General features: G+C 34.5%; 1 protein-coding gene across 1 annotated transcript in view; it reads left to right on the top strand.

The window, feature by feature from the left end:
* Nucleotides 1-22,522, top strand: part of VWA8 (von Willebrand factor A domain containing 8) — a 340,198-nt gene that overhangs the window by 27,322 nt on the left and 290,354 nt on the right. The window contains exons 3-4 of the mRNA XM_057707109.1: nt 12,864-12,994; nt 16,011-16,121. Of these exons, the coding sequence (XP_057563092.1) occupies nt 12,864-12,994; nt 16,011-16,121 (242 nt within the window). The remainder of the gene's footprint in view (nt 1-12,863; nt 12,995-16,010; nt 16,122-22,522) is intronic.

Here is a 22,522-nt window from a genome sequence, read left to right as displayed (position 1 = left end):
TTTTCTCTTAGTACTTAAAGATGTTTAATTATCTTCTGGTTTCTATTGTTTCTAATTAAAAAGTCAGCTATCATTTTTGTTGTTCTCCTGTATATAACTTGTCTGTTTTCTGTATCTGCATTTAAGATTCTTTTTTTTTTTTAATTTTTTATTTTTCACCAGAAGTTTGGCTTGATGTACTGAGGTATGGTTTACTTTGAATTTATCTTTTTTGCATTTCTCTGAGCTTCTTGAATCTATGGGTTAATAACTGTCATCAGTTTTGGAGAATTCTTGGCCATAACTAGGTTAATGGATTCTTTTTTCTGTTTCATATGGTCAGTGTTAGTCCCATCTACTGATTCATTAATTTTTGTTAATACATTTCATTTCTACCATGTCCATTTGGTTTTCCTTTTTTTCTTTTTAATTTTTTGTCTGTACCACGCCTCATAGGGGATCTTAGTTCCTCCACCAAGGATGGAACCCATGCCCCCTGTAGTGAAAGTGGGGAGTCTTAACCACTGGACCACCAGGGAAGTCTCTAGACTTCCTTTTTATTTTTCCTCTTTATTTTTCCTCTCTTCTGCTTGAATGCTTGGATGGGAAGGAGTTGGTGGGTAGGTGCAGATTTTCTCTGTTTGGGAATTCTCAGTAGATTAAGTCATCGTGCCAGTCCATATGTGGCCATTATAGGTTGTTAAAAGTTCAGCTTGTTTACCCTGACACATCTGTGGCAGATTCTTCCTCCTCTTACCATTCTACCAGGGATGAAAGTTAGCTGTGTGTCTCTCCTCTCCTTGAAAGGGCTCATTACTTTCTGTAATTTAGTTCATTTAGATTTCTTTGTATCCTCAGCTGTATGATGGATTTTAAGAAACTGTGATTTTTGTAGATTAACTGGTTTGTTCTGGTTGTTACGTTGGAAGTGAAATTCTCTTGCAGTTCTCTTCATCCTAACTAGAAGTGGGAGTCAGGAATATTTGTTTTTAATGTTCATTATTTAATGATTATGCCTAATCATATTATTTTAATAGACAGGTTTTCTTTTCTGGGGGTGAGATTAATGGCTTAATTCTTTAACAAGTTGTTATACTTGTCTAGAGAAAAATTAACGAAATAGATCTATAACACCTTACATGTCATAGGTACATGATAACTGGAAAAAAAAACCCCACTCATTTTTCCTGATTTCTAGGTCTTTTCTTATTATGAATGTAGCTAAGTTTTTATAATAAACTTCAGATATGAGGAATAATATCTAGTCTTGATAGACAATAAGAAAGGTGTTATGTAGTTTGAGTTCTGTAGGGCAACAACTACTTGGTGGGGGGAAATTATGTTTAAAATTTTGTCTGTACTACTTAATGGATGTATGAGTTTCTTTCCTTCTTTCTTTCTTTCTCTTTCTTTTCTTTCTCTCTCTCTCTTTTCCTTTCCTTTCTTTTCCTTTCTTTTCCTTTCTTTTCCTTTCCTTTCCTTTCCTTTCCTTTCCTTTCCTTTCCTTTCCTTTCCTTTCCTTTCCTTTCCTTTCCTTTCCTTTCCTTTCCTTCCCTTCCCTTCCCTTCCCTTCCTTTCCTTCCTTCCTTCCTTCCTTTTTTAGTGTGTCAATTTCCTCAGTCATTTAACTGCCGTAACTCTCCTTGACTATATGGGGATGATCATTGCAACCTCATTGACGTATTGTAAGGATTAAAACAGATAACACATGTGAAATGTATAGGATGGTGCCTGGTACATAGTGCTGAATACATATGAGTTCCTGACATAACCATTTCCCTAGTCTCCTGGTTCTTGTTCTTTTTCATTTTCTGTTATCCCATGCCTGTGACACTGTTGAGTATGGGGATTACTAAGGGGTGCTATAATTCTGCTTAAGAGATATGCTAAAAACCATTTCATCTTCATTCAGTTTTATCCCTAAAAAATGAATCTGGAATAGATTTCATCTAGATTTGATTTTGAATTTTCCCTCAGTTAGGTTGTTTGCAGGATCACAAATTGTGGTAGGCTCTTCAAATACACTTCAATTTAAAAAGATCAAACTTAACATATTTACAGTGTGGAAAGAATGTTGGTCTTTTCAGTTTCACCTAGACGTAAAGTATGGTCATTGCCTGACAGCTCTCAACAAGGGATAGCACTACCTACCCCTTCAAAACAACTGTGGTCTCTTGTCTAGGGTCTGCTGAAGTACTTTGTCATAATCACAAATACTTACTCATTTTGAGGATCTTCTTATTAAGTGAGAGATTTAACAAGACTATACTAGCTTCAACAATTCAAGGGATCCTGGCAATAATATCAATTAAAAAACTTATAAGCATGTGCTTTGAATGAATGTATTCTCATATTTTGCAAATGACTGAGGGACAATACTGTGGCTGGCTCACACCAAGTCCCAGAGTGTAAAGGTGTTTGTTTCTAAAAGTAGCAAAACTCCCATAAATTGTCACCAAAAACCCCGCAAAAAAACAAAGAAAAGCCCTCAACATTTTCTGGTTTACATACTTTCAATTTTTTTATTGTTTGCATGCATCTCTTCTGTAATCAAAAGTTTTCATTTCTTTTGAAAGTGTTTCGTCATTAGTAGCTTATCCTTTGAAATATATCAGAAAAGAGCATACATTGAAAGCAGTTGGATGGTGGATGGTCTGTGGCTACTATCCATTCATCATTGTTTCTACCATATATCAAGATGATGATAGCATATGTTTTACCCATCAGTAAATTGTTACATTGCCTCTCCTAGTCTTTCTTATGAGCAACTGTGCCATTTGTAAGAAAAAGACTGTTGGGAGTTTGTTAACTTGAAATAGGAAAAGTAGCGAACTTATTTCGACTAAAATCTCACGTATTCACGTAGGCGTTATGTGGTTACATATTGATTAGACAGATATATTGTATTGCATAATATAACATGTTTTATGCATCTATTTGCTGTATTATGATCAAATATTGTATTCCTTGAACTTTTTCTCCCTCTCTGAGGAACTGTTTCCAGAATGGGAAAATTACAGTTCTTTGGCTTCATTCTTGCAATTACATGACTGATTAGAGATTATGGATTTTGGCTATGGTGGAACTTGGATGGATTTTTTTTCTCCTTTAGAGTTATTTTAAAAAATATGTCAAAATATTTTGGAAATGATGTTTTGTTGAAGTTTGATACCCTATTACTTTCCTTCCTGTATTTATGCTTCATTTTAGCTTTTTGCCTTTTGGATATTTAATATTTTGAAGTGAAACACAAAATGATAGACTTCTGTTAAGGAAAGGAACTTTAGCGATTATTATCCTCTCTGGAACTCAATTCATAGCCAGGAAAGTAGGACCACAAGAAAGAGGTCAGAAGACTAATTAATTAGCAGCAAAACCCAGCTTTCCTGACTTCCGTCTGATTTTCCTTTTATAGTCTGCCACAATGTCTCTGGCTGGTTTCTTTAGAATATGTCCTGGGATGTTAGAAGACTTTTTTCGAATTTAAAGGTATGAAGGATTATTGAAAAATATTGAAATAGTTGAGGCATGGCAGTGCTATTATATCTCTGTATTTTTTTTTAATCTTTTTTTAACTTTTAATTTTTTTATTTTTTACAATAAACTGCATATATTTAGAGTGTACAATTTGGTATCCCAATTTCCCAGTTCATCCCCCCCAACCCTCCCCACTTTCCCACTTGGTGTCCATATGTTTGTTCTCTACATCTGTGTCTCTATTTCTGCCTTGCAAACTGGTTGATTTGTACCATTTTTCTATAGTCCACATATATGTGTTAATATACGATATTTGTTTTCCTCTTTCTGACTCACTTCACTCTGTATGACAGTCTCTAGGTCCATCCATGTCTCTAAAAATGTCCCAGTTTCATTGCTTTTTACAGCTGAGTAATATTCCATTGTATGTATGTACCACATCTTCTTTATCCATTCATCTGTTGATGGCCATTTAGGTTGCTTCCATGTCCTGACTATTGTAAATAGTGCTGCAATGAACATTGGAGTGCATGTGTCTTTTTGAATTATGGTGTTATTTTATCTCTGTATTAATTAAAGTTATTATTTAGAGAATTGAAAATCACTGTTGTATTTTAGTAATGAAGAAATAAAAGTCACAGTGTTGAACTATGATCCCTGGTATTCATATCTAACATCTATTTAATGGAATAGTAGAAATCCTGCTAACTGGCAGAAGCTATAGACTGGAGATATTCTTAAGTGGAAGTCTAAAATTCAATTAAAAACCACACAAAAGCAGTATTATCTCATCAAAGTAAAATTTCTTAATTAATTGACCATTTGATTGAGATAATGAATGCTTATATTTTGTAGTCAGTTGTCAATGTCTCATTTGGACTGTTTCTGTCTTCACAGCATTTGGCATAGCAGGATGTCTTTTTCGCTCCCGTATCTAGCCCAGTGCCTGGGACATAATAGACATAGGAGTTGGACTGTTTTTTTTTTTTTTTTTTTTTATTATCTAGGTCTTGTCACCTCCTGCCTTGACCATTATAACTTCCACTTATCATCTTAGTCCCTAGTCTCTCCCCTGCAAGTATTGAAGTGGATAATTGAAGCTTTTCTTTTTTGTATGAAAACCAAATCTAAAGGCTTGGTTGAAATTGGCAGCCATTGAAAAGGGGTTCCTTCATGTTTTTGTGCTTGAAGTTAAACTTATTGTATCAAAGCTGATATTTCTTCCAAGGTTTGACTTATGAAGTGGTGCTCCAGGGTAGCAGGTTTTCAATAGATGACTTTAAACCTGACCTCAGTTATATTTCTGCTTCCTTATATAATCTTCTTGTTGCAGTCAGTGAACCAATTATATGTGAGGTCATTTAAGGTTTACTGGACACACTGAACTCTTATCTAAGCAATTAGGCCCACAAAGATTTGCTGCAAGAATTACAACATTGTGCTCCTAAAGTGGTGAATTTGGGCATGATTAACAGGATGAAAGCTTTCTTTAGGGGGAGAAAACCTTTGTCTTTAGTTTGTAAATAATTTTAAGAGGTTTGAGAAATTCATCAATGTTTAAATGACAGAATAGCACAGAAAAACTATGTCATTTTTGTGTCAGGGTAGATAATATGGAACAATCATTGCAGCTACTTGTCAGTTTTAATGAATCAGTGACAAAGGTTACACAAAAGCCCTCCAGGGAGGTGTTACCTAAGATTCCCTTAGTTAATAGTGCTTGAAAAACAATCCAAGAAGCAAGGCCTTCAATCCTTAAGATTTGCCTTATTTTTACTCTTACCCTAATTGCCTCTCATTACATAAGATTTACTTCAGGAAAATGATTTCATTTGAAATATCTTTAGGTATATTTTTAAGAATGGAGCCCTCAAAAGGAAGAGTCCCATCAACTTTTCAACCTCTTTAACACGCCTTGAGGTCTCCTCTGGAGTCTGCAGCAATCTTTATTCAGTGCCTAACTTTTCTTTAATCTTCTTTCTCCCAAGTACCATATTGAAGATGACTTAAAATTTTTTGATGCGTTTTATTGCTTTTTTATTTTTTATTTATTGACTGTTGTTGCTTTCTGCAACTTTCATTGCAGATTTACAGTTTTTGAACTACATAATATGTTCAGTAGGCTTCTTTGGATCTGCCTGGCAATTTAACTACCTTTAATGACATTGTTTAAATGAATTCAAGTAGTAAACTCAACTTAAAAATCACATTTTTAATGTATATACAACATATACAATAGAAGTTTAATACACTTAACATACAGATATATCTTATAAATTGATGAGAAGCATTATATGATCCAGTTAAAATAGGCAAAGGGTTTAAAAAGACATGCCACAGGACAGGAAAACCAAATGGCTAATAAGTATATGTACATGTGTTCTAACCCTACTTAATAGTTAGATGCAAATTATACAATAAGATAGTAATATTCGTACATCATTTGGGCCAAAATTAAAAAGTATTATAATGTCCAGTACCTACAAGTTTGCAGGGAAATGGCATTTCATACATTGCTATGGAAGTGTGAATTCATTTGACTTCTTTGGAAAGTAATATGGTAGTAGCTATTAAAATAAAATATATACAATAAAATATTACTCAACCATAAAAAGAAATAAAATTGGGTCATTTGTAGAGACATGGATGGCCCTAGAGACTGTCATACAGAGTGAAGTAAGTCAGAAAGAGAAAAACAAATATTGTATACTAATGCATATATGTGAAATCTGAAAAAATTGGTATAGATGATCTTGTTTACAAAGCAGAAATAGAGACACAGACATAGAGAACAAATGTATGGGATACCAAGGAGGGAAAGGGGGGTGGGATGAATTGGGAGGTTGGGATTGACATATATACATTATTGATGCTATGTATAAAATAGATAACTAATGACAACCTACTGTTTAGTGCAGGGAACTCTACTCAGTGCTCTGTGGTGACCTAAATGGGAAGGAAATCCAAAAAAGAGGGAATATATATATACATATAGCTGCTTCACTTTGCTGTGCAGTATAAACTAACACAATATTGTAAAGCAACTATACTCCAATAAAAATTTGAAATAAAATAAAATAATACTTTGTTGATGTAGTAGTTTTTTAGGTTCTATCCATTAAGGGAAAAATCAGTACATAAAAATGTTATTTGTATACAATTGTATTGCAGCATTTTGTTGTTTTTTTGATGGTGACAAAGACTAGAAGCAATCTGAATGTATCAATAGAAGAGTGATTGAATACATTATTGTATAGATATATTATGGAAACTTCTGCAGCTGTTAAAAAAGAATAAATTAAATTTGTATCTGGGGACCTAGAGGGTGTCCATGTGATATTGTTAAGAAAATTGAAGACTGCAGAGTAGTATATAAAGTGTGATACAATTTTTGGTTTTGTTTAAAAAAAACAAACAAAAAGAAACTTGTAACACCCTTTGTAGGTGTTTTATATGTCTCCCTGTGTAAAAAGAAAAACATGGAAGGTTGCACTCCAGGCTCTTTGACTTCTTTCTGGGACATTGGGTTAGGAGTGGAGTTGAAAGTGGAAGGGATCATTTAATCTTTCTTTTTACATTTTTGGATTATTTTTTCTTAGCTATAGTAAGCATATATTAGATTGTAATTTTAAAAAGCTAAAAAAACACCAAAAGCTAATAATCCCCCATGTTTAAAGTGAAACTTTATTAAATTAGAAAACACATCTATTATATCTGCTTTTTTTAAAGAATTTGACTCCTTGGACAGGACCTAAAAATTCTTGGTTCATCTGAGTTGTGTTCATAACTAAAGGTCATTCCTGTGACTAGCTACATTAAGACCAACAGGATGTCTTTCGTAAATTATCACAATTTAGCAATACCTTATGGATAAGTGTTTCAAGAGGCTGAATTGCAAATTGAATTTGGGGTATTAAATTGTGATCTGTTGATTAGTCACAATATTCTAATATATGTCACCCATCATATTGCTACTTTCTCTGTGTATCACAGTTCCTCTCTACTTCTAGTATGGCTGTGATTACTTTGCAATATGGTTTTTCAAAAGAAATATAACTTTTTGTTCTTATTACAAAAATAAAACATCAATACAGAAAACATGGGAAACACTGAAAAAAAAGAATAAAACCCAAATCATCCGTAAGCCTAATTATAAGTACTGTTAACATATTAATTCTAATCTTTTTTGAAAGTGTTACTAAGTATAATTTACATATAACAAATTGCACATATTTAAAATGTGTAATTCCCCAAGTTTTGACATAAGTATATAACCATGAAACACCACTGTAATCAAAATACTAATCAGATAAACTCATCACTCTGAAAAGTTTACTCGTGCCCCTTTATAATGTCCTCTGGTTCCTCCATTTTCTGAGAATCGCTGATCTACTTTGTAGATTTATTTGGATTTTCTAGAATTTTATATAAATGTAAAATTTATGTATACAACATGTATTCTGTTTTTGTCTAGCTTCTATCACTCAGCATAATTATTTTGAGATTCTTTCATGTTAGTCTATTCCTTTTTATTGCTGAGTAGTATTCCATTGTATGAAATACAATATATATATCCATCGTCTGTTGTTGGACATCATTGTTACTATTTTGAGGCTCTTAAAGCTGCTCTGCACATTCATGTACAAGTCTTTGTATGAACATATGCTTTCTTTTTTCTTGTGCAAACACCTAGGAGTGAAAGCCTAACTGGAAGCTAGAGTCTGAGATCAGGGTGCCAGTATGGTTGGGTTCTGTGAGGCCCTCTCCTGGGTTGCAGACTGCTGACTTCTTGTTGTATCTGTACATGGCAGAGAGAGTGGAGAGATAGAGCAAGCTCTTATGTCTTTTTTTATAAGAGGACTAATCCAGTTTATAAGGGTTCCACCTTTATGACCTAATGGCCTCCCAAAGACCACCTGATAATACTGTCATATTGGCAGTTAGGATTTCAACATGTGAATTTTGAAGGAACACAAACATTCAGTCTATAACTGTGGTGGACTTTCTTGTGATGTCTGTCAGATTTTGGTACTCGGGTAGTACTGATCTCATAGAATGAATTGGGAAATATTTCCTCCTCTTCCTGTGTTTCTCTATGCAAATACAAGAAAATATGCATAAACACTCTTATTCTAACGTCTCTACACAAAAAATGTATAGCTTGATACTTATATATGTATATGCTCTAATTTATTTAATGTACATTGATGTATTTTTTTCAATTTTAAGAAAAACTGAATACCTTCTCTATGCTGAGTACTGTACTGGACAGTATTATACTTCTTATTTAATTTTGATTACAGCTATCTATATTGGATCAGACCCATCAGCCCACTTTATAGATGAGTGGCTTATATAAACTAAGCCTTTTATATATATGCGTTTTTTTCCTTTGACATCTAAAAATATCTTGTATTTATCTTTGTGTTCTTGGTGCTGAGCATATAGAAGACCCTTAATAAATGTAACTGTGTGAATGATTTAATTTCTTAGTTCAGTTAGCTCATGTGGTAAGTAATGAGAACTTTGGTTCTAAACATATTGTATTATGTCCCTTGCTTCCCTGTTTTTCCCCTGATGTCCATTATATCCTAGTATGGAATGATACACGATAGATAGGTCACAGTTTAGTAAATGAGCATGCACTTGATTCTTTTGAAAGCTCTCATTGTGTGGTGGTAATGCATGCAGGGGTGTGTGATGAGCCTGGGTTCAGATTCTGAGCAATTTTATAGGATGACAGTGGTGAACAAAATGAAATGCCCTGGGAAAGAACCTCACATAGGCTGTAGCAGTTAGGTAGTTTCCTTTCTCATTTATTTTTCCAGGGTGGGCTCTAGGTCCAGAAGGTAATTTGAGTGTAAACCCAGAAGCTCATTCATGACCAGTAAGTCCACACTGTGCAGCCTGCTGTCTAGGCCACATGCCAGGTAGAGGACTGTGCAGGTGAGATTGGGCCTTTAATATCTTACCACACCTGGTTCTCACTGGCTGAGAGGCTGGACCAGGTGCTTTACCTATAACCCTCACAATTACTGTACTCAGTAAGTATTATTATCTCTCTTTCGAAAATAAAGAAATTTAGGCCCGGGAGATTCAGAATTCTTGTACAAGGACACTGATAAAAGGACAGGATGAGAAATCACAACTAGGTCTGTTTGGCTTCAGAGGCTTTTTCTTTCCGTTATATTATGCTGCCCCTTGGGATACTAAGAAAAAGTCACTAGTTTTGAAGGATTTATTAAAAGTGAATTTGAACTCTGCATAATTTTCTGAAATTTTAATCTTAAGCTTTATATATATGACAAATTTGAATCTGTGGAGGGAGAAAATTATATAATTTACCTTCCTTTAATAGAATTATTTTAAAGCCCTTGAATATTCCTGGGCAAAAATAGTAGCTATTTTTTTGAAACACATATTGGCTAGAAATTGAATAAGGAATTTAGCTCAACATGAACCAGATGTTTATTTTTACATAGAGGAGGAAATCACAGAACATAGGGTCAAGCTCTCTGGTGTTACTCTGACATCAGTTTATCATTATGTGGGTTCTTGAAAGGTAGTAGCATCTTGTGCCTGAAAGCATTGAGGTTGGGAATTTCTCTCGTGCACTGGGCTGTGTTTATATTAGGTTATGCACAGCAGTCTGGCAGTTTGTTTTGCAGATGTTCATAATGTACAGTCTTACATCTTGTTTCTATTTCTGGAACACTTTTAAGTATGACTCATGTTTTCTTGAGGCCATCCTAAAAATATAGCTAGTTTCAAGCATTAATGTAAAATACACCACAGACACCCCACAGCAGTACCTAATGCTTTCTCTGAGTAGTTTAATGCGACTTCCTGACAAGTCAAACATTTTCTTCGACAAAATACACTATACTGAAATATGAATAAGTGAAATGGGATTTTTTTAAAGAGGTGAGTTCTCTGATATAACATAATATAAACAAAATGAAATTTTAATAAAAGACAGTATCATTGGTATCATCAAAATCCAAGAAATAGAATTAGAGCCCATAAAAGCAAGTCCACTAAATTTGGTGGTGCCCTGGGAGGTTCATACTTGGAGGGAAAGTCTTGGACCTGAAGATGGAGCCTGTTAAAAAAGTTTTTGGAGGAGCAGAAGGACATAATGGCTGGAGTGCAAGCTTTGGACTCAATTTAGGTCTGAATCTTGGTTTATGCACTTTTCAACTGTGGACAAATGATACCACTGTAAGAACTTTGATTTTCTTACTCATAAAATGGGGATAATAAATATTTAACAAATGCTTATGCTACTCGTGGACACTGTTCTAAGTGCCTAATTTAATCCTCATAACCACCCTATAAGTAAGTTCATTTATCATGTCCGCCATACAGATGGAGAAACTGAGCACAGAGAATTTAAATAACTGATAAGATCACACAGTAAACCGCAGAGTTGGGATTTAAACGGTTTGGCTTGAGACTGTATCCTTACATGCGGTAGTCTGCTATCTTCTAGGGTTGTTGGGAGATATAAATGAGAGTATGAAAAATCATATTTATTTTTACCCAGCACATGACAGGAATGCAATAAATTATGACTATCATTATGTTATTAAGGAACGACAAAATAAGGGAAAAGAAGAGGTCTTTGTGGGGCTATAGCATAGACTACAGGGCCAGTCACGGAGTTCAGAAGCAGCTTATCCATATTAAGAAACTTATGTAGAATTGAAATGTAGAGGCAGATGTTTCCAGATGCCTCTGGCAGGCATAGCGTAGCGGCACTGGTGCCACTGGTTGAGAACCACTGTTGAGTGGTAAGAGCCAAGGAAGGGGTTGCTGAGAATTATCAGATATGACCAAGGGCAGCGGTTCTCAGTACGTGAGGATCATGTTGAGTGGAAGACACTCCCACGAACACACTCAAAGTTCTACACAATTCCCTGGGTCCGGCTTTCAATAACTCGGTCTCCATGCCTTTCTCTCCTACGTAAGAAAGTACATTGGTATACAAACTGCTCTGTTATTATAATTTTCATTCTTCTTCAGTTTGCTAAGAAAAGGAGAAATTATTCCTAAACTTCAGCACTTTGTTAACACCGACAGCTTGTGAGGGAAAGACCTCACATTTGATTACGAAATGCTGCCTTCGTTTAAAAAAAAAAAGTCTTGAAAATAAATATGAGTTCCAAGGTCAAGGCATTCAAAATGGAATGGAACTATGCTGAGACTCTGTCATTATGAATAGTTACAAATAGCTAGAAATAATAAAAGATGGGAGAAAGCCAAAGAGACCAACTTGGCTTTACCTTAATAGAACTTTGGAAATTTCATATTTTAAATAGTCAAGTCCAGGTAATGAAAGGTCAGGCACATTGCCAAAGGTGAATACAAGGAAGCAACATAAAACTGTAAGAATGGTGTAGAGAAGACTGATCTGTGGCCAAAGTAAACTGAGATTTGTGAACATGTGAAGAAAATACCCGAAGTGTTTGTTCAATTATATATTTGATATTTGATATTAAAGTAAGAAGAGGTGGTAGATCTACAACATAGGGAATTTTGTGTAATTTTACTGATAGGGAAATCAGAGGTGTTTTTTCTTCCAGGTTTTTTTTTTTTTTTTATCACAAAGATTTAAGCCTGGAGTAGGAAAAAAAATAGTTAAGTGGACACCTGATAATTAAGAATGAGGTGCAGGTGAATTGCTTCCTAGCTCTGTGGCGCTCCTTGAGAGATTCTCAAAGGTGCAGGTCCTGGGGCAATGTTTTTCAATCTGTTTTTCATTATTGCACTCCTAAGGACATTTTTCCCCAGTTGTCTCTCCCTGATTCCATGAAATTTCAATACACAGATATATATTGATGCAGTGTCCCTTTAGTGGGCAATAGGACCATTGTAATAGCTAAGAATTGTTCTCAAGTCCCCTTCCAGGAACCAGTTTTTGCCCCCATGCATGGTATAGAGGCTTCAGAGAGAACATGAGAGAAGCCAAGTACCTCCACTTGGGTAATGAGTCTCCTGATTTTCAGATGTAGAAGCACTTGCTTTGGGGAAATTATAAAATGCTTTAGTGTGACCGCAGTGATGTGGTACACCAACCAGTCTGCCTAAAACCTTGTCCTTGATCTTCTCACCATGGTTAAGAAAATCAGAAATTTATCTTTATTTTTTCCAATGATTAAATGTTAACTTTTTTCTGGGAGGATAGGGGGAACCACCCTAGCAAGATTATGCTGTTGGTGGAGGGGGCGGGACAGACAGCTTTAATCCTAGGCAAGTGTTCTTAGTTTGATCTTTGAATTCTTTCATGACCTTCCTGAGTGATTAAACAAAGTTTAACAAATATGGAATATTCAACACATACAAAAGACTTTATTATATGTAGTAGTCTGATTTTCATTTCATTTTACCTTTTTTCCACCTTAAAGTTTCAGACTCTCTGGCTCAGCCGATAATTCAGCATCTAAGATGGATAATGCAGAAGGATCTTTTAGGGCAAGATGTCTTTCTAATAGGACCTCCTGGGCCTCTTCGACGCTCTATTGCTATGCAGTACCTGGTAAGCAGTGGATTCTTGTGGATTCCTAAGGGTCTTAACTTTGATAAGCTATTTTGTAAAATAAATCAAGAATTTACAAAAATGTCAGGATTAGTCATTATTTTAAAATGTTGATGTTCAAGGGTGATTTGTTTATAAAGCAATTAGAATAAGTTATTTGGGATGTAAATGTATATTTGCCTTTCATAGCTTTAGCAAATGTTTGCTGTAAGAAGAAAATCCTCCACTTGCAGTAGGAAAGAGACCTGTCTAAATTCAGGCAATGCGTAGCAGATAGAATCAGCAACTCTGAGATTACGAAACAAAGTGTGGTTTTATACTATTCAGGAAACAGTCTTTTATCTTCGGTCCACATTTTGAAATGTCAAATAACTCTTCTGAATGTTTGATGTTATGTGGTCTTTAAAGGGGGCCTAAGGATAACAGAATCTCTCTTATGTGTTACATGCACTCTTTTTTTTTCTCTTTAAATAGATGAGGAAACGAGTTCACAGAGTTTAAATAACTTACTCAGGGTTTATCGAGCGAGTAAATGATGGCGCTAGACTTCAGATCTCATATTGCTTCCCCTTCTGACATGTTATCCTCTCAAATGTGTGTAGCTCTCTGAGTATGGTTGCGAAGTGAGGTGAAATATTCAAATCTCAACCCAAATAAAAAAATTTCTACTGTACTTGTTTTCTACTGCTTTGTTGGCATTAATAGACATTGCTCTAATGATTCAAGGAAGAATACTATCAGATGAAGTTGGTCTGTTCCAAAGATACTTTTTAGGATGAAGAGAAAAAGCTTACCTAAAGCTTCCTTTTGCTACTTGATATTAAATAATTGATTTCTAAGCTACTGAAATATACTTCATGTACTCTTTCATTTCAGTGGTGAATTTATCTTGGTACTTTCAAAATTATGTAGGGCAGGAATGATAAAAATACAATGGACATATCAAAACCTAACTCCCTGTAGCTCATAAATTTCATCTTTTGTTTGTTCCTAGAACCAGTTTGTGAGGTACAATGTGCCATTGTAGTTTTATCCTCACTGTATTAATACACAAGGCAAAAGTGTCTTATTCCCAGGTCTAGAACCTCTTTAGTTTTAAGATGTGCACTTGCTACCTCGCTTTTTTCAAAGGCCACAATATCTCAGATTTTGTTTCTGGCAAGACTTTGAAACTTGTCAGGAATGTGGAATGAGCTAGGTTAGGAGATTATAGAGTCTTGTTGGCTCAAAAATGCAACTCAAGTCAAAAAACAACCACCACCAAACTTTAAATTGTGAATTAGAGCTGAGGCAGCTTTAGGATGTGGAAATACATGTAAGGAAACTTACTAGCCTAAGCTGCCTTCCAAACTCTGCAATGGGTGCTATTGCCATAGATATAAGATCCTATGTTTAGTAATAGCCAGAGTAGATGACATCTTTAAAGGCAGAAATTTGGCAGCAAGACTGTTGGACCAGTGAGAAATTAAATAGAAATAATTTAATAGTTGTATTTATTTCATATTTCAGTCATATAAAATGAGTTTTGTAGACAGTTCAAAAAACTCAACAGAACTCTACCACCACCCCAGTCTGCCACTCCTGGTGCTGTTTGTGAACTTGCTGGTACCACTTCTGTGAAGCAGCAGCTGGGGAGACCTTGGTGCTTGTCTTGGCTGATGATGAGTCCCGGGAAACTCAAGAGTGAGGATAACATCCTCCGTGTGGCAGTTCAGGGTGCTACTGTAGTACAGTTTAACAGTAAGGGGCACACACCTCTTTGTCAACCAATGTGAATGACAGGGTTTTTCAGTGACAGAGATCATATTCAGCCAATTAATGAAACAAGACAGGAAGGCACTGTCATGTGTTCCAGAAGCCAGAAGGAGGTATCTGTTAAAAGAGAACCTGCTACTTTTCTCCAAAATTGTGCTCTCATGGGCAATTCATTCTTATTTAGAGAAACATCATTTGGATCACCACATCTTCACCACTATGGTGTATGTTTTCTCTATTTAAAAGTCTTAAATGTTTTCCCTTCTTTCCACATATACTGAAATTTATGGGTGCGTGGGAACAGGCACATTTAAAAAAACTAAATGAGAATAAAAATATATTTTTGTCAACATCACATGGAGGTAAGGTGGAGGAAAAAACCCCATATTGTGTGGAAATATCCTCTTTCACCGTTAATGGCATGCTCATTCAACTTTTTTCTTTATACTTGTCAAGTAAATTAATTTGGTCTTCCTGTTTAGTAAAACCATATTGCATGCCTTGTTGGATTGGAGCATGTCATTGTTTTTAATTCAGTGTTGTAAAACCAAGGATAATTTTAAAAACTTTTTGTCCATAGTTGTTACATGTCAGGCAAAATTAATTTAGGGATAGATTAATTATTCTAAAGGAAGTGGATTCTGGATGGTTTCTGCTTCAAATCAAATTTATTTTGTGTGTATGAAATAATAACCCCCTTACCCCGCTCCTCCTTCTCATCTTTCTTCTTCTTTTCCTTCCTGAATAATTATGTATGTGTCTTTCCTGACTGTTGATATTTACCTTAGTTTCATGTTAAATACCTAACATATTGTATGAGTATATAGTTGGTAAACATTGGTTCATGGAGCAAATTAATTTAAATCACCCTTTTAAAAAAAGATGAACTCTACTTACAGAGATGACTATTGTTTGTGTGAAAATCAAATAATAGCCAAATTATTACTCTTGATATTTGAAAAGAACTCTGCAGGAGACGTTAAGATTTATAAGATCTAATTTTGATTATTGCTTAAGTAGTAAGTAATTAAGTCATAAATTATTGGGTACAGTAAAAGTAGAGCTCTGAGGAGAAATATATACGTATTTTGATTAATGCTGAATTTATTGCATTTTTCTTTAAAGCTGAGGCTCAAAAGGCTTTAATCTAGAATTACATTTAAAATGCTCTTCTGTAGATTGACATTGTCAGATAACTGGCTCCAAAGCATATGTTGGAACTTGATTTTATTTTGGAGTAACTTCACTCTCTGCTCTTCAGGAGCTGACCAAACGGGAGGTCGAATACATTGCCTTGTCAAGAGACACCACTGAAACTGATCTCAAACAGCGGCGAGAGATCCGGGCAGGCACGGCCTTTTACATCGATCAGGCAAGTGCCTATCACACCCCAACACATGGTGGTTTACTCCTGGGCTTTGAGAAATTGATTTTTAAAGTAGAAAAACAGTAGCTCATATAATAGTGAAAGATGGATGTACTGTACTTTCTCTAGACAGATTTAATTTAGGTTTTTGGTTTCCCTTTTCTTGGAACTGCCTTCTTAGTTTGGTACTAAATAAGAAGCCACAATTGAAATTCGTGGTTCTAAAATGTTAGCTGAAGAGCAATATGCTGATATCTTAATTTTCAATTGCTTTCCGTTAATTGCCCATAGAAATTTTATTTTTTTTGAAAGAATTAAGGAAATTTTAACATAGGAAATTCTCTTGCACATTTATTAAAGTATTCTCAATCTAAAGGTCAAGTATATAAAGGTATATTAAACATAGTGAAATTAGATATATACTTCCAGAAACTACAGCTTTTTGGAGAGAATGCTTAGATGCAGGTTACCAATTAAAATAATGTTTTTTGAATATTATAATGAAGCTTGTACATTTCTTCAAATGTGTTGCTTAAAACATTAAATATTGTTCTTTGTTAGGAATACCTAATAGAAAAAAGGACAGACTTTAAACATTTCATAGAGAAAAGATTTCAAATGTTCAATAAATTCGTGGCAAGATGCTTGACCTTCTTGTTTATAAAAATAAAAATTAAAACACTAGTGAACTGCTTTTTCTCTCACCTGTCAGATTGGTAAAGATTAAAGAATTTGCTAATGTCCATTTTTTCTTTTTAATATTGACTGAATGACTTTATTTATTTATTTACTTATAGCTGTGTTGGGTCTTTGTTGCTGTGCCCTGGCTTTTTCTAGTTGTGGTGAGTGGGGGCTACTCTTTGTTGTGGTATGTGCGCTTCTCAGTGTGCTGGTTTCTCTTGTTGCGGAGCACAGGCCCTTCATATATAATATGGTCCCATTTATGATTAAAAAAAAAAGAAGAAGAAGAAATGTGTAAATGTTTGTGAATACATTGAAAATTTCCAGAAGGAAACACAAGAATCAGTAAACAAAGCTTACCTCTGTGGAGGTGTGACTGGGCATTTGGGGTGGGGCAAGGAAGGAACATTCACCGTTCTTTAAATCTGAAGCTTTCCCAGGAGTATACACTATTACTTTATAATTAAGAGAGTGAAATTGTAAGGAAACACTGAGTGAAAGAATTTTTGGAGACCAGAATATTCACATTGTCATGTAGACTATTAATTACAAAAGGAAAAATATGCTTAAAGTGATTTGGCAATCACTACCTTAAACAATGGTGATGAAACAGCATCCTATGGTGGGAAAATCTGAGAAGTTCAGATTTCCAATAATTAAAAAAGTAATCCTTTGTGGATGAAGCACACAAATACATTTTTAAAAATCCATTTTATTCACATAAAGCCAAAGGTTCACTTTATTTCTAATTACAAATGGAAAAAAATGTTTTTACAATGCTTGCCTCTTTTCTGGACCCAATGAGGATGAAAGGGAGGAGATGGGATTTGAGTTGAGATAGTGAGGAGCTGAGGAGAGAGATAAGAAAATGAGACCACAGCCTATATAGAGGCGAGGGGATAGGAATATATTTAAGTGACAAGAACTGGCTTTGTTTAGTAGAGCATAGATGTAAAAACACAGTTTTGAGTGAATTTTATATCCGGATGATTGTTGCAATGCAAATACTAAGGAAGAGAAAGGGATTTTTGTATGTATATTATTTTAAAGACAGTTTAAAACTTTGGCTATTGAGAAATCTCAGAAATGGTGTTGTTTTAGGTAACTAAATTTATTGATTAGCTAAAGATTTATTTCTTGAAGCATAATGTAAATTATTTAGGCAAAACTGACATTATATTTATCCCTGCCATTCTAAAAAGCATATTTTCAGTTGATATCTATTTTACCATTTATAAAATATTTAACGTGCTATGTAAATGTATGGTAGTATTGTATACTTTTTTTTAAAATTAATCCTACTCATGATAAATGTCAGCTATTTAGGGTGCGGTAATGCACTGACACCTTCAGAGCCTGCGATGGAGATATAGGCATGTTATTCCTTTCTTCAGTTTCTGAAGTTGCTTCAGACTATTTATTGAGGTTTTATCTGATTTTCATATTTTTTTCTTCTCTCATTTCCTGGCAGTTAATATTCTTTGCTGTTTGTTCATAATCAGATCCTATCAGTTCCTTGCCTAAAGCGATGCAATCCTGTCACACCCAGAATAAAATCCACACCCTTTAACGCAGCCACCACACTCTACAGGACCCAACCTTGTCAACCTCATCTCCTTTCTTCTTTCCCTTGCCTTCTAGACTCCAGCCACAGTGACCTTTTCTCTTAAAAATAGACCAGTGCTTTCCAGCCTCAGAGCCTTTGTACTTGTTATTTCCTTTGCTTAGAATAACCTTCTTCCAGATCTATGTTTCTGCCTTCTCATCATTCAGATGGTAAATTCTCAGAACATCCTATAATCAGTGATCACACCCATGCCCTTTCCACATGAACTCTGTTTTCCTATATGCAGTGTTATCTTCAAAGCACCTATCACTCTCTGAATTAACCTAATTATTTCTTTGTTTCCATGTTTATTGCCTGTCTTCTCCACTAGAATGTAACTATTTTGGTTATCTCTGGCATCTAAAAACTGACACTTACAGTTGATGATAGATTTCTCCTTTGGAAAATGAACCTTGTTAAAATTTTTAGTAAGTTAAGAATAAATAGTCTCTGGATGGAGAGGGCTTTCCAATGGAAAAGATATCTGTCTTTTTGATATTAATTTTGAGTCATCAGAATGAATAATTCCCATCTGAATTCTAAATATATGAAGTTACCAACTGATTATCAGCCACTCATGTTTGTTAGACTGAAAGGTCTTAATTTTATTTAGAAATTTCTTTTATTTAATATTCTTAACCATTGAATTTGATGTCTGGGATCAAGGGAGAGGCAGTATTTCCATTTATTATCAGGTGAGGTCTCCTGACCTAGGTGAGCCAACATAGATGAGAAATACCTGTGGCCATATGGTGGGTGCTAGGGAGGAAAAGTTTGGGGTTTTCAGTGTGGTTGACATCGTATGCACATGTGATTGATGCCCAAGTAATTTCTAATTGACATCTCAGCTGGAAACTTTGACAAAACTCCCAAATCCGAGATGGAGGTCATGGCCATAAACTGCTTATTTTCATGCAGGATTATGGATAATTGATGATAAAATGGGAGGTTGGACTCAATTGCTACTCTTGAAGGTCAGAATTAGGTTAATAATTCTGTAGTAGGGAATTTATATTTTCTTTCAAAAGAATGTTTATTTCTGATTAATAAAGTCACAAATGCTGATTTTATGGATACATGTGTGTGTATACACACGTAGTATTTGCTGATTAACAAATATTTATTGAAATGGCTGCTGTGTGTCAGGCACTATCTAGGTACAGTGAACAAAAGAAACAAATTCCTCCCATCATAGAGCTTACGTTTTAGTGGGGGAAACAAAATGAAGAGAGTAAAGAAGGATAGTATAGTAGAGCAAGTGATAAAGAGCATAGGGAAGAATATAGAATTTCCTTATCTTCCCCTTCAAGGCCAACAGTGTGAATATTTTCTGTATTTCTTTCTATTATGCCTATATTCATATCTATTTAATCACTTACAGTAATTTTTACAAAAATGGTTTACCACGCGTATAAAGTTTTACGGTCTGCTTTTTTTTAAACCTGATGTTTTTTCAGGAGCATTTTCCTGTGACATTAGATATTCTTCAAAAATATGACTTTTAGTGTCTGAACAGTATTTCATCGAGTAGATGTGACATTATAGATTTAACCTTCCCCTTTAACCCACATTCACGTGTGGTTGGTCATTCAGATTCTTTCTGTTTTCGCTGTTATAAACAACTCTTTGGTAAATATCTCTGTGTTTATATCTTGTTATTATCTTGGATGATTTTTTTTTAGACTTGAATGCTGGAAATATAATCAAAGGGTCTAGACATTTTCAAGAATCTTAATACACATATATCTCCAAATTGCTTTCCAGAAGGGGTAATCCAGCTCCTGCTCTCATCAGTATGCCCTGAGTGATTGCCTCATGGGTTCTTGTCAACATTATTTCCGCGTGTGTACTTTGCCAAATTGATAGACTTTAGTGTGCTTTAAAAAGTACTAACCAAGTTGAATCATTTTTGTTTATTGGCTATTTGCTTCTGTAAGATGTCAGTGAATTGAGTGGACATGGAAAAGGAGAGAGGTACTGATGAAATAAATGTTACAGTCTGTCAAGAAAATGTTGACATTTACATTTTTACATACTGTAACTTATCCACTTGTTAATGTGAAGGTAACAAATATTTTTTATGCAATTGCTTTGTTAAACAGATTATAGGCACTTTTTGAAAAGAAAAATAGGTTAAAGAACAGAAATATGAAAATTTATATGACATTATGATACCTAGGGAGAAATAAGAAGATTCAGGTTTTTTGCTACCATATTAATTTTCATTTGTCTTTAAAGGTAAAATAACATGAAAAAAGCCTACATTTTTGATATTCTAACCCTTTAAAAATCCATCACTCTCATTTTTTTTCTTATGTTACTTGTTGACATTCTTTTTTTTTTTTTTCCATTTTTTTTTTTAAATTTTTTTTTTTTTTTTTTGGGGGGGGTACACCAGGTTCAGTCATCTGTTGACATTCTTATTGTTGATTCTGTTTATTGTCCTGTGACTCCAAAGAGCTGGAGAGGAAGACTTTTAAGTCACTATACATTGCTTGCATTTCTCAAATATAAGCTGTTACATATTAGCTAAACTACAAATAAATTTAAGTTTTTATGTCTGGCTGATGTGAGACTATGTAGTGATAATTTGGGGAGTAGAAAGCCAGGATGGGGAACTTCAAATAATTTTCTTCAACTTTTCTAAACCAGGAACTCTCTTCCTATTAGAATCTTAATTTATCTGACACAATAATGTCAAATTCCTTATTATGCAATATACATATTTAATATTACATATAAAATGCACTTTAAACAATTACATAATATTTTAATATATTCTCCTCTGTTTTGGATAATTCTTGATTCTGTTTTATTAGTAGAAAAATAAGGACTAACTTATTTTTTAATACACTGCTTAAATGTTACAGGTCACTAAAAGCAACTCAGTACATTGAATAACAGTTATTGATCAGAAAATGAGGTTTTTATCTTGTAGAAGTGTCTTTTACTTATTTTAGCAAATAGGGAAAAACATTTACTTGTTTTTTGAGAATGACTGAATTCTGGTACCTGCAGCAAATCCTTTGCAACCATATTGTTAAAATACATCCTAATTGTTACTTGGACAGTTGGAGAAGGTCTCTCTGTGTTTACTCTGGCCTCTGTATTACTCTCAACTCAGGCCTTGGCTCCTTACCATGTTGTCATCTTGCTCAGGCCAGCTCTTATCTGCTCATGTGTTAATTGTTTGACAGATTTATATAATTCATGTAAAAAAGAATCAAGGGAGATAAAAATAACTTTCATTGAGGAGACGTCTGTTGTGTTAGGTACTTTATAAGACTGCGTTTAATCCTAAAAACATCCTTAGGATGGAGCTGACTTCCCCATCTTATAGGTGAAGTAAGATTTGTAGAGGGCTATGGTCTTACAACTGATAAATAGCAGAGGTAGGATTTGAACCAGCATCTGTCCAGTTCCAAAGTTTAGCTTCTTTCTATTGTATGCTACTTCCTGGAGTGAGTGGTGATGATGATGATGATGATGTTGACAGTGGCAATGACCATGGCAACAGCTGCTACGAGGATGATAGTATTTGTAATAATAACAGCTACTTAGTTGGTTTTTTGGTTTGTTTGTTTAAGGTTTACTGTGTGCCAGAGGTTGTCTTATTTAATCTTTACCATAATCTATGATATAAGCACCATTACTAGTATAGCTTTAGGAAAAAATGGAGGCGTAGAGAGAAAAGTGACTAACCTAAGTCACCCATAGCAGGTTGTAGAGCAACCAAAAATCAATTTTGATATTTGAAAATAAAGGAATTGAAATATAAATTTTTTTCATTTTTCGTTGGCTTCTTCAATGCTGTTACACTATGGCCATTTTGAGTATTCGAAGCTCTTTGGGATCTATTTTCATTAGATCATGGCTATGTTAATAATAATTTATATTTTAATAGGTTTGACAGCTTTAAATTTTTTTCTAGTACTGCTTTGATTCATAAATAACGACATTGTACAGTACCCCTTGAGGATATTCTCATTTAGTAAATGAGGACGCAGACATCCAGATTAATTGTTTGCCTAAGGTCTTTTATCAAATCAGAAGCAAATTTAGAACAGCACTTAGATAGTTTTTGATTTTAGGTCATGCAGCTGCTTTTATCTTGAAATAC

The sequence above is a fragment of the Hippopotamus amphibius genome, chromosome 14, assembly GCF_030028045.1.
Source record: "Hippopotamus amphibius kiboko isolate mHipAmp2 chromosome 14, mHipAmp2.hap2, whole genome shotgun sequence".
Classification (NCBI taxonomy): domain Eukaryota; kingdom Metazoa; phylum Chordata; class Mammalia; order Artiodactyla; family Hippopotamidae; genus Hippopotamus; species Hippopotamus amphibius.
Note: the sequence above shows the minus strand (reverse complement) of the source record. Positions and strands in the feature narration are given on the sequence as shown.